This window comes from Myotis davidii, unplaced genomic scaffold (assembly GCF_000327345.1).
Source record: "Myotis davidii unplaced genomic scaffold, ASM32734v1 scaffold59, whole genome shotgun sequence".
NCBI classification, from domain to species: domain Eukaryota; kingdom Metazoa; phylum Chordata; class Mammalia; order Chiroptera; family Vespertilionidae; genus Myotis; species Myotis davidii.
In genome coordinates, this window is record NW_006293001.1 from 9,093,824 (window position 1) to 9,106,373 (window position 12,550).

General features: G+C 32.7%; 1 protein-coding gene across 1 annotated transcript in view; it reads left to right on the top strand.

Moving 5' to 3' along the window:
- UBR3 (ubiquitin protein ligase E3 component n-recognin 3 (putative)) overlaps window positions 1–12,550 on the top strand; it is a 178,186-nt gene that overhangs the window by 34,739 nt on the left and 130,897 nt on the right. Inside the window, exons 2-5 of the mRNA XM_015565769.1 lie at window positions 712–851; window positions 3,399–3,557; window positions 7,790–7,933; window positions 8,988–9,037. Coding sequence (XP_015421255.1) covers window positions 712–851; window positions 3,399–3,557; window positions 7,790–7,933; window positions 8,988–9,037 — 493 coding nt within the window. The remainder of the gene's footprint in view (window positions 1–711; window positions 852–3,398; window positions 3,558–7,789; window positions 7,934–8,987; window positions 9,038–12,550) is intronic.

The window sequence follows — 12,550 nt, forward strand, 5'->3', positions numbered from 1 at the left end:
TTCATTTTCTCTTTAGTTTCAAGTGTCCTAGGAGCTGTATCAGTGAAGAAATTGCTTCGGCATATGTCTGAGATTTTGTTGCGTTTGGATTCTTCTAGAATTTTTATGGTTTCCCGTCGTATATTTAAGTCCTTTATCCATTTTGAGTTTATTTTTGTGTATGGTGTAAGTTGGTGGTCTAGTTTCATTTTCTTGCATGTATCTGTCCAATTTTCCCAACACCATTTATTGAAGAGACTATCTTGACTCCATTGTATGTTCTTGCCTCCTTTGTCAAAAAACTTCAACTTTTATATCGCTTATTCATTAATGCAAAAAGTTAGAAATAGTTAAGGAATGCAAATTCTTGGGAAATGATTAATTTATAATTAGTGGTTTATAAAGGATATAAGAAATAAAATAGTACTTGAAATGAATAAATTGCAGTTAAAAATATAAATTCTGTAATGAGAATTTCTTTTTGTATTCTAGTGGGAACTTAATTAGTATGGTCTTTTGTTAGGAAGAAATATCTCTCAATACCATTTTTTAATTTAAAGACTTGTTAAAACTATAAATTCTTTTAACTTGGTGCCTTAAAAATTATAAAGGAAGAATACATTGGCTTTGATATTGGCTTGCATTCCATTTATGGATATTGTAAATAGAAGTACTATATTCTTGGCAGATAAGACATCACTATTAATTGTTTTTTTGTTTTTCATGTTATAGGTTTTGCAGAAGACATCAAATTAAATCAAGTTCAAATATCCCTTGTGTCCCCAAAGACTTACTCATGATGTCTGAATTTGTGCTTCCAAGATTTATTTTTTGTCTTATTCAGTACTTAAGAGAAGGCTATAATGAGCCAGGTATGTTTAATCTTTTCTTTGTTAGTACTCTTTTTAAATTCCAGATAACAAAGTTTAGCATTAATAACAGGTGAGTTTTTTCGGATATCTTATTTTTGCAATATTTTTTATGAGGAGACTGTGAAATATTAAGTAAAAACACACTAAATATAAATTCAGTAACCTTGTAGTTGGCACAGTTGGGCACTGTGTGTTCCTGTGATCAAAGATGGTTTTGATAAAATTTATCAGCCTTTTGCATATGAGGAAATAATCATTTTATAGGGTTAAAGTGACTCTATTTGCAGTTATATTGTGATAGAGCAGAATTAAGAAGTCCTGGAAAAGTTTGAATTTAACTTAGATTTTTAGAAGATTAAACTACTCTTTCACCAATATCTATAGCTATCTGTCTATAGATTTGCCCTCCTCCCCCCTTTTTTGTAGGGGTCTATATATTTTTGTTCCTCTCCATATATAAGAACTTATGAGAGAGTCAAATGGCTCACTCCCATGTTTCTGGTAGAATGTATGGGTGTAAGCAATATGATAGTATTAAAAAGAGAAAAGAAACATGCAAATTATAGATATTCTTTTTACCTTTTAAGATTTATTCATAATCTTTTTAAATATACTTTAGTTAAATATTTGGATTTAGCTATTGTCTGTTAAAGTTTTCAGTCTGACATTGTGGATTACAGATATCCACTAGTGATATAAAACAAATTTATTAATTTTTTGTTGCTTTTTACTTTTCTAATGATACCTGCATTTTTGTCGTATAAGGGACAGCATTTTGCATTACTTTTAGAGGTTTTAAATTATTTAATGCTATAAATAATCCTAGATTTAATTTGAAACTTTGGCACACATTTTTATCTTCTGTATCTCCCCCATCCTTTAAGTGTGAAGAAATATCACATAGTATCTTTATTATTCCTAAAACTATCATGTTTTCTTCATTGTGAGCGAACCCTTTCTTATGTCTACATTTTTAGCAAATTATACAATCCTTTGTTAAATACTTCTACTCTTCTCAGAGTATGTTTTGTAAAATACAGAAAGAAATATTATTTTGATTTAGCTCCAGACTACTCTTGTCTTAGGAATGAATGAACCGGAGACCATCTGGGTTATTGAACTTGCCTTCTGTACAATTTCTCAATAATAATTCAAACAAAAGTACATTATATTTATTTTTTCCTATGGTGACGTTTAGCAGTTATAAAGGTAGATAACGTAGATACATAGCTTTGATAATTGTCTGTTACCATTGTTGAAAACATAAAGGAATGAATGGAAGTACTTTTTTGTCTTAAGATAAACTTTATGAACTTAGATTCATGATGTTTTCCTCTCTATATAACTATTTATGCTTAGTATAAATTTCTTGTGTCTGTGTGAAAAAAAAGACTTTAAAATTAAAGAACGGACTTCAAATGATCTAATCTGTGGTAATGGAAGTTCAGAGATCTTGTGGTTTTACAGTTGCCTTGAATTCCATTTTCATTTCACCCTACAATCCTCAGACCAATGTCAGAACTTGTGTTAGAGCTCTTAGGAACCAAAAATTAAAGTTACTTAAATATTTACTATTTTAACTGTATAAGTCATTGGGGGAGATTATAAACATGAATAACATATACTATTAGTTTTCTATTGAGAAAGTAAGGCTTTCGGTTTGGGTCTCAGGACTCATCATTGTCTAGAATTCACAGATTATCTTTGAACTAGGTGTGAGTTAGTAACTATCTCTTAATTTAGTTTTGTTTCTCAGTGCTTATAATGAAGTAGATGCTGAATTAATCAATGAAATTGATGTCCTTTTTACTGGGCACACTGGACCCTGTTAGCTCCCTTATATGCATTCTTCTTTTAACCAGTCATAGCTAAACTCTAAATCTCTCTATTCGCTTCTTTCTTTTAGACCTCAGTTTCTCTAAAGCATTTGTTTTCTTTTCCTCTTAAATATTCTTTTTCAGTTACTATGCAAGTTTCCCTTTTCTTCCTTTATCTCTACTAGACATATATTGCCTGGTATTTTTAAATTGTTTTAGTAAAAACATTCATGTTTCTGAAAACAGTTATTTTTCATGTTAGTTGCTTTGACCTCCAGCTAATACAGGTCTGTATTTTTGGAATATGATAGAGGATGTGTTATTTGCTACACAGGTTTAAATTTAGAACTGACATAATTTTGTACAGTGTATTTGATTTTGGTCTTGTTTTACTTTTTTCTTAAATACTATATAATTTTGAAATGATCTTATGATTACATTTATGTATCTGGAAGTATAGAGCCCTCAAATTGAATGCTGCTTACACAAAGTAAATAATACCTATGGTATCTTTTTCCTCATTAACCTTTTCTTGTATGACTGAATACCCAACCAAGTCTACCCTAGGCTGGGTGCTTGGTGGATACCTAATTTCCACATAGAGTTTTTATATTAACTTTTTTGATTATAAAATACTGTCATCTAAGTCACTATAATTTTAAATGAATGAAATATTCTTATCAAAATATTTTAAACAAAGTTAATTATAATGTTTAATTTTTTTCTTTAGCAGCTGATGTACCATCAGAAAAAGACCTTAGCAAAGTTCTTCAGCTTTTGGAACCTCAAATTTCCTTTTTAGAAGATCTAACTAAAATGGGAGGAGCAATGCGGTCTGTTCTTACTCAGGTTTTGACAAACCAACAGAACTACAAAGATCTGACTTCTGGTGAGTAAAGTGTAAGAGTAGAAGAATGTTAAAGTTTACTTATATTGTATACTTATTAGAAATTGTGTATTTTAGAACTTAAAAGTAAAATGTAGATTTTTTTTCATAAAGCTGGATGTTATTAAGAATATCTGATTTTATGGATGAAGAAACGAAGCCCCCTAAAAATTAAATGACTAGTTTAAGACCTTATAACTAATTTATTTTGAAGTTGGGACTAGACCCTAGGTCTCTTAACTTTTTTTTTTCCTTTTTGTTAATCCTCACCTCAGGATATCTTTCCATTGATTTTTAGGAAGAGTGGAAGAGAGAGGGAAAGACAGAGAGAAACATCGATGCGAGAGAAACACATCGACTGGTTGCCTCCTGTAGGAGCTCTTACCAGGGCCCAGGCTAGGGAGGAACCTGCACAACCAAGTACATGCCCTTGCCCAGCATTGAACCCGGGACCCTTTGGTCTGTAGGCCGACGCTCTATCCACTGATCAAAACCGGTTAGGGTGTTAACTTTGGATGTGACATAATCATAACTATATTCTTTCTTCCTTCTAACAAGAACAACAACCATTTTATGTTTTCATCTTTGGTATTCTAAACTTTTGGGTTTTTTTAGGATTTTATAATAATGTAGAGTTTAAGTTTTAAAACTTGGAATTGTTGAGTATGTTTTTACATAGTATACTATACTGTTATATAAAATATTTTAGTTTTTATACTTTTCGTTTAGCTCAAATTCATAGTATAATAAATATATCAATTATTTAAAAATCTTGTTGTAAATATTTTAAATGGCATTCTTTATGCTGGTTCATAAATAGCATGTTTTGAAAATTGAAGTTTGTCTTGTTTCTTAGTATAATTTCCATGTTTATTGTTAATCATGTGTTATTTACAGATAGTCGGATATATTTATTTCTTCAACAGATACTTAAATATCCACTGTGTGGTTTGGCTTTGAGCTAGGTATTAGAGCTTGGGTAGAGAAGGTAATTAATAAACCTGATAATCCTATTTCTACCCTTATAAAGCTTATAGTCTAGTGAATGAGATGACATTAATAAAACCCTCAGACTAATCATAAGTAGTAAATGCTATGAAAGGGTAGGACAAGTGTATACTAAAGAGAGACTGATTTCACTGATGGTGAAGGTGAGAAAGCTTCACAAAGGGTGAGGGGAGTTGGGTGGTAATGGGATAGGACTAGATTTCAGGTAGAGGACATTTTTCTCTATGACTATTGGTCAGTCCATCCCTTATGCCATAAACAACATAAAACTGGTTAAGTAGTATTGGGAGACATTGGAGTTTGTTAATACCTCAGGCATCTAGCTGAGACAGAAGGCCAAACTTAGAGTAAGGGCTGGTCTAGGTCAGCCTTAATGAAGCCTAAAGCCCTGACAGTATCTGCAAGGAAGATAGATTATGGAGATGATTCCTGTCAGCTCAGAGGGCATTTTGAGAAACTTAGGCTTTGCACAGATCTGTTCTTTACAAAAGTGTTAAACCAAACCTTCATGAGTTCTAGGTGATCAGGCTATTAATTGAGAGTTGTCTGGAGGTTCTAGCAGGGGAGCGCAGCTACTACTATACTCGTGACTGACGACCGGTCCTCTCCTCTGAGGGGAAGATCATCCTCTTCGACCAAGCGTGCAGCTTCGGGAGGGACACACATGGATGGTGAGGGAGGAGGGGGACACCTGCCTAGCCAGCCAGATAGCCCGATCAACCCTGGCGATCAATGAATGGGGTGACTGACAGATGTTGCATCCAGATCGCCCTCACATCCATGATCAGGCTATTAATTGAACTGTTTTCTAAAATAAAATGAATACTCTTCATAGGAAGATAATAGAATCCAGAATCTTGTATAATGTATCATTAGAATGTTCAATATCACCCTGGCTGGTGTGGCTCAGTTGGTTGGGCATCATCCTATGTACGAGGAAGTTGCCGGTTCGATTTCTGGTCAAGGACACAGCCCCGGGTTGAGGCTCCAACCCCAATAAAGGGTGTGCAGGAGGCAGCAGCTCATCGCTGTTGCACTCTCACATCATGTTTCTCTCTCTCCCTCTCTAAAAAATAAACTGTTCTTTTTTTTTAAAACAATGTCCAATATGTTATCAAAACAGTCAGTAGAAACTGACCTTGCGATAGCCCAGATATTGGATTTAGCAGGTAGACATTAAAGAAATTATTATAAATATGTTTAAGAAATTAAAGAAAAACCTGTTCAAATAATTATGATCAAAGAGACAAGGAATCTTAGCAAAGAAACATAAATAATAAAATTCTAGAACTGAAAATTACTATAGAGTGCAAGAATTTAATTGAAAAATTTGTTGGGTGGGTTTAGCAGTAGATTAGACAAGGTAGAAAGACTTAGTGAATTTGAAGACACATCAATAAATTATTTAACCTAGAAAACCGAAAACACAACAGAGTCTCAAGGGCCTATTAGAATAAGATGACCAAATATCATGACAAGCGAGTGAGAATTGGGCATTAAAAAACATTTGGAGCCCTAACCGGTTTGGCTCAGTGGATAGGGCGTCGGCCTGCGGACTGAAAGGTCCCAAGTTCAATTCCGGTCAAGGGCATGTACCTTGGTTGCGGGCACATCCACAGTGGGAGGTGTGCAGGAGGCAGCTGATCGATGTTTCTCTCTCATCAATGTTTCTAACTCTCCCTTCCCCTCTGTAAAAAATCAATAAAATATATATTAAAAAAACAAAAAACATTTGGAGAAATCATGACTACAATTCCCCAAATTAGATGAAAAAATATAGACTTATTGATCCAAGATGTTTAAAGAACCCCAAGCAGGATAAATATAAAGAATATCATAATACAGTGTACATGTGGGAATATTTATGGGTGAAAATGAGCTTATTTTTAAAAAAGGAATAAAAAAGGCTAGTGTGGTTGAAATGAAATGAATGTTATGGGGATAGTGGTACAAAGAAAGGCTACTGTATTAGGCTAGCTTTAGATTAGGTAGATGCTCATAAACCATATAAGATTTTATATATTCATTTTTCTCAGGCTTGTGAGAGATTGATGAAATGTATTTTGTTAACTAAAAGGTATTACAAATCTATCTCATTGAGATAAATGTGTGTTTTTTATTATTCAGGAGAAATTTAGTCATTTCTTACATAGAACGTTATGAGTTCTTTATTCTTTGCAAACTAATTATGGTTGTTTTTAATTCCCATCTATTTAGTCTGTGTTGGAGTTTTTTTTTTTTTTTTTTATACCAGCTCAAAGAGATTGGACAGAGATTTAAAAACAAAACCAAAACTGTTCTATTGTAGTTATTGAGGCTAGTAAAGAGAGGAAATAAAACTCAGCAAATATTAAAGAAACTCATATCTTTTTATAATCAGAGAGGCTGAGATCTTAATTTAAGATACATAGTCTGCCTAAAGAGGTGGCAAATGCCATGGTAATGTGGCTTTCAGACAGAGAATGATTTTTTCTTTTAAGGAATTCTTAAATATTAGTGTTTTCTTTTACTAGTATTCCATCTTCCATAATATATTAAAAACAAAACAATAGAAAAATTGGCAATAATTAATAAGCTGAAATGCTAAAGTGAAAGTTTTAGGATTATTCAATTCTAGAACCTAAACTTTTCAGTATTTTTTGGAATAAATTAGTTTTAACTGATACTTCTGTTGAAATTATACTTTTAATACCTTAAATATGATAATAAAACAGGAGTTAACAGTGATTTCAGTTGTAATATTTTAAAATTTCACCCAGGGATTATCTTCTCCAGGAAACCTGTCCTAAGTACTCTGCTTTGGCTAAGTTGGTTGCACAGTATCAGGAGAACAAAGGTTATCAAACCAAATGATGAAGTCTACTGCATAATTGTCTTTTACCATATTGTCTTTCTCTAACACTAATTCATTGAAGACAGGAATTTGCCTTATTAATCTTTGCCTGCTCTGTGCCTTATATATCTCTGGCATATTTTAGATGTTCAGTTACTTAGTAGGTTTCATTATTTGTTATAAATGTGCTGTGCATTCTGGGATTGTTAATGCCAAACATGAGTAAAAAAGGTGTGAAACTATTTTATATAATTCACGCTAGGGTTCTCCCTTCAATAGCATATTCACCTATTTATAGATATATAATATATATATATACTAGTGACTGAATTGACTGTACTTATATTTCAAATGGAATATTTTAATCCTATTTTAAATTTGTTTTAAATATTAGGTCTTGGAGAAAATACTTGTGCAAAGAAAAGTCACGAAAAGTACCTTATAGCTTTGAAGAGCTCTGGACTTACCTATCCTGAGGATAAACTTGTATATGGTATACAGGAGCCATCAGCTGGCACTAGCACTCTGGCAGTTCAAGGTTTGTCTAAATATGTAATTTGGATAATGATAACTTTTCTGTACTAAAACAAACAAAATAACCCCCTTCAAACTTTCTCATTATTGGAGAAATTTAAATAATGTATCCTTCTTTGTAAGGAAAGTAATAAAAGTTTAAAGATTTAGAAGCAAAAGTAAATAGATTAGCCTGCTGAGAAAGCATTTAAAAAAAAAATATATATTTTGTTGACTTTTTACAGAGAGGAAGGGAGAAGGAGAGGGATAGAGAGTTAGAAACATCGATGAGAGAGAAACATCGATTCAGCTGCTTCCTGCACACTCCCTACTGGGGATGTGCCCGCAACCAAGGTACATGCCCTTAACTGGAATTGAACCTGGGACCCTTCAGTCCGCAGGCTGATGCTCTATCTACTGAGCCAAACCGGTCAGGGCTGAAAGCGTTTTTCTTAAATGGAATTTGTTTAGTTTATTAAGGTTCTGTTTCTAACTAGTAAAAAAATGCAGCAGTTGTTATATTTAAGAGTAGCCCAGAATTTAGTAAACCATAGTTTAAAACTAATAAGGTTGGGGTAAGGTTTTGGAGGTGTGGAGGAATTGAGCAAAAAGGAAAAAAACCAGGCAAAAAACTGGACAGGGACAACAGTGTGGTGATTGCTAAAGGGGAGGGAGTTGTGTGGAGAAGGGGAATGATAAATGGTGATGGATGAAGACTTGACTTGGGATGAGGAACATACAATACAGTGTACAGATGATGGGTTGTAGAATTGTGTACCTGCAACTTGTATATTTTGTTAACCAAATAAATTCAATAAAAAGGGAAAAAAATAGAGATATTTTTGAAACACCATTTGTAATGATTATATTTGGGTTTTCACTGGGATTTCCTATTGAAAGTATAAAGTATATAAAGTATTAGATCCAAATGTATTAAAGATAAATGTTGAACTTTGCCAAGTTAACTGTTAGAATGAGGTGTCTTAATATAACAAAACTTAGCTTTTGATATTGTGATGTAGCAAGTAAAGCATTATGTAACAACTATGAAGGGCAACTTTTTTTTTTCCTTTTCAAAGGTTTTGCAGGTGCAACAGGGACATTGGGACAACTAGATTCTTCAGATGAGGTGAGATTTACTATTTGAAACTTTTTAAGAAGAGGAAGAGGAAGAAAATGGTAAAGATACAAATTATGAACAACAAATATGCATCTATCAACAAGTGAATCTAAGAATCAAGTGAATAAATAATCTGATGAACAGAATGAACTGGTGATTATAATAAAGAAAAGAAAAAAAAACTTTTTAAAAGTAGAATTTTAAAAAGTCTTAAAACTGCAGATTTATGGATATTATCTAGTTTAAATTCTTAATTTTGTAGACAAGGACACTGATACTCAGAATGGAGTAACTTAGCCACGATCATATAATCACTTAGTGACAGAACAAGTGCTACTACAACTAGATTTTTATTTGTTTATAATTAATTTCTCTTTTAATAGTTTAGAAATGGGAGATAGAGATAGAGATTTGTCCTAGGAAGGTATACCAAAATTTATCCAAATTGCTGTTATAAGTACAATGAAATTGTCTTAAGAAATTTAGTGAAGTCCAGAGTAACTTATTAAAAGAATATGAAATGTATTCTCATCACATAACTAAGTTACACCTAGTATGTCAAGGATTATTAAAAAAAAAGCAATGTACAGGGAAATAGACTGTCAATTTGAAATTTCAATTTTTTTAGTGCTTATTAATATAATAAATATTTCTAGTAAGTTCTTTATAACACTACTGTTGTGGTGAGGTGGAATGACTTCTCAAAAGGCAAGATCTGAGAATACGTAGTTGAATATGAACGGGTGCATGTGCACTTCCTTGACTAAAGCCAGGCAGATAGGAAAGGAGTTTCTACTTGCCAGTAGAAACTTTAGAAAACTATTGCATAATGAAATGGTTTACTGATGTTACAGAGCACTTTATTACAATAATCTAAATATCTTGATATAATCTTGAAAAATCTATAATTTCATGTCTGTATTTATATGGTTGATTAAAATCTTCATATTATTTTAGCATACCTAGCATTATGCATCCAACAGCCTTGCTAACAATTCTACTTTATTTACATGAATTGGATTTGATTTCTGGGCACGTGAAAAGTTGATCTTCAACACAGATATTTCTCCTGTGTCTAGGAAAGAAGTAACATTTGCTTTTGTCTTGGCCTAAGCTCTCCAGATTAGCTTTTAAATCGCCAGTGGAGACTTTAATAGTACATAATTGCATCATAACAATGCCATATTTTATGATAGAATGCTAAAAGGAGATCCTTTTGTGTGCATGGGTAAAGGAGGCTTTTAAATCTCTTCTGGAAGTAATTCCTAGGGGAATATCAGAGGATTTGAAATGTGATTTTTGTTCATCAGCATTACTTCTCATCTGTCCTTCTTTAGGTCTTTTCGTCTCTCTTCATTCCTCTTAGATTCTTTAACTTCTGTGATATATATAATCATTTGCTCCTTAATTATGATTATGGCTCAGTGTGAATATCATAGTAAATATTTTTTGATGGTGATAACTTTAGAATACTTCATTTCAACAGCTATCCTCATAATGCAGTATTTTTGTGATAGCTGAGATTTACTTTTAGAGCATGTAATGTATATTTAATTTATACATATATTAAAAAGTAGTTTATTCCCTAAATCACATTTTGTAATCAAACTTCTAGTATATTTCAGAATACTTTTTATAGTTTATTATGTTTTCTAATTGAGCTAAAAATAGATCATTTGGACATTTGAAAGCTTAAGAATTTGAGGTAGAGTTGTTCAGTTGTAGGTAGATTGAGGAACATCTACTTTAGTTTTACTTTAAGAGATACTTGAGCTTTAGAGTTAGGCAGACCTGAGCTTAATCTTGTTTTATAATATCACTATGCTTTTGCCAGGTTATTTAACTTCTGAACATCAATCTCCTCATGAAGAAAATGATGGTAATTCTCATGTTAGGATTAAATGGGATAACATATGTAAAGTACCTATCATGGACCAACACAAATTAAGAACTTGATAAATGCTTTCTGTTCTAGTCCTTTATGTGTAGAAGGGGTTCAAGTATTAGAATTTTTGAACTCTTATGGGTCATAGTGTAGGTATTTCTGCTCATCTTTTCAGAGGAATTGGTTTACTAAAGCATGGTTTAAAAGTAATGAAGTTTATATTTAAAAATTAAATTAAAAATTAAATAATGCACAAATGAATACAAGGTAGTTGCTTTGCCAGACAATTCAGATAAAATAAAAATCCCCTCTGGATTACAGTTAATAGTTTGGCTGTCCTTGACAGACCATTTTCTATGTAGTTAAATAACTATGTGCTTACAGAAATGGATAGTGTGTGTGTGTGTGTGTGTGTGTGTGTATGTGTGTGAATAAATAAAAAAGGTTACACTATTTTGTGTCCTGTTATTTCTTCCATAATGTATTGTGTTAATCCCTCTTTGCCAATACTCTTTATTACTGCTGTATGGTATTGTGCAGTTTATCCAATCATTTCCTTAATTTTCAGTTTTTTTATTTGAAAATAATGCTTACATTTATTTTTGTGCAGATGTGCATATAGTTTTCTAAGTTATGGAATTACTAGGCTACAGGGTATGTATATTTGGAATTTTTATGGATTGTATTTCTTTCTGATTATAAAAGTTGCACACATATATTTGAAGTGAGAAGTATGGAAAAGTATAGAGATAAGATCACTACCCAGGGCAATCTTAGAAAAGTTTTAGCGATAAAGTCAGGCAATTTTCTGTTTTAAGATTATGATCATAATTTTTATACAAAAACATTCATTTGTTTTATTGGTTTATATACTACAAAGTCTTTGCTTTCTGACTTTTATATCTTGAGTTAGAAATAGAAGAATCTTGTATTATAACAAAGCAAAAATGAGAATTAGGAGGAGACAATTTGAAGGTTATTAACATTAAAAATGTTAAAGCTAAAAGTGACCTTAAAGTCTATCTTGCTTAACCTATTTATGGAAGAGGAAGCTGAATTCCATAGAATTAACTGATTTACTCAGGCTAGTGAATTTCTTCTAGTTAGTGATAGAGTTGTAATAGATAGCACAGTAGCCCATTATCTTATGCAGATTATTGCAATTAGGATTGGAAATATGAACTAGTATTTAAAATATTAGTGTGACTCCGTTGGTTGGGCATTGTTCTGTGCACCAGGAAGTTGCTGGTTCAATTCCTCGTCAAAGGCATGTGCCCGGCTTGTGGGCTTGATCCCCTGTTGGGGAGCATGCAGGAGGCACCTGATTGATGTGCTCTCACACTGGTGTTTCTTTCTTTTTTTTTTTAAGTTAAATCTTTATTGTTCAGATTATTACAGTTGTTCCTCTTTTCCCCCCCATAGCTCCACTCCACCCGTTTCCCACCCCACCCTCCGCCCTAACCCCCCGCCCCAACTGTCCTCATCCATAGGTGCACAATTTTTGTCCAGTCTCTTCCCTCGCCTCCCACACCCCCTTCCTCCAGAGAATTGTCAGTCCAATCCTTTTCTATGCCCCTGATTCTATTATATTCACCAGTTTATTCTGTTCATCAGAGTATTTGTTCACTTGATTTTTT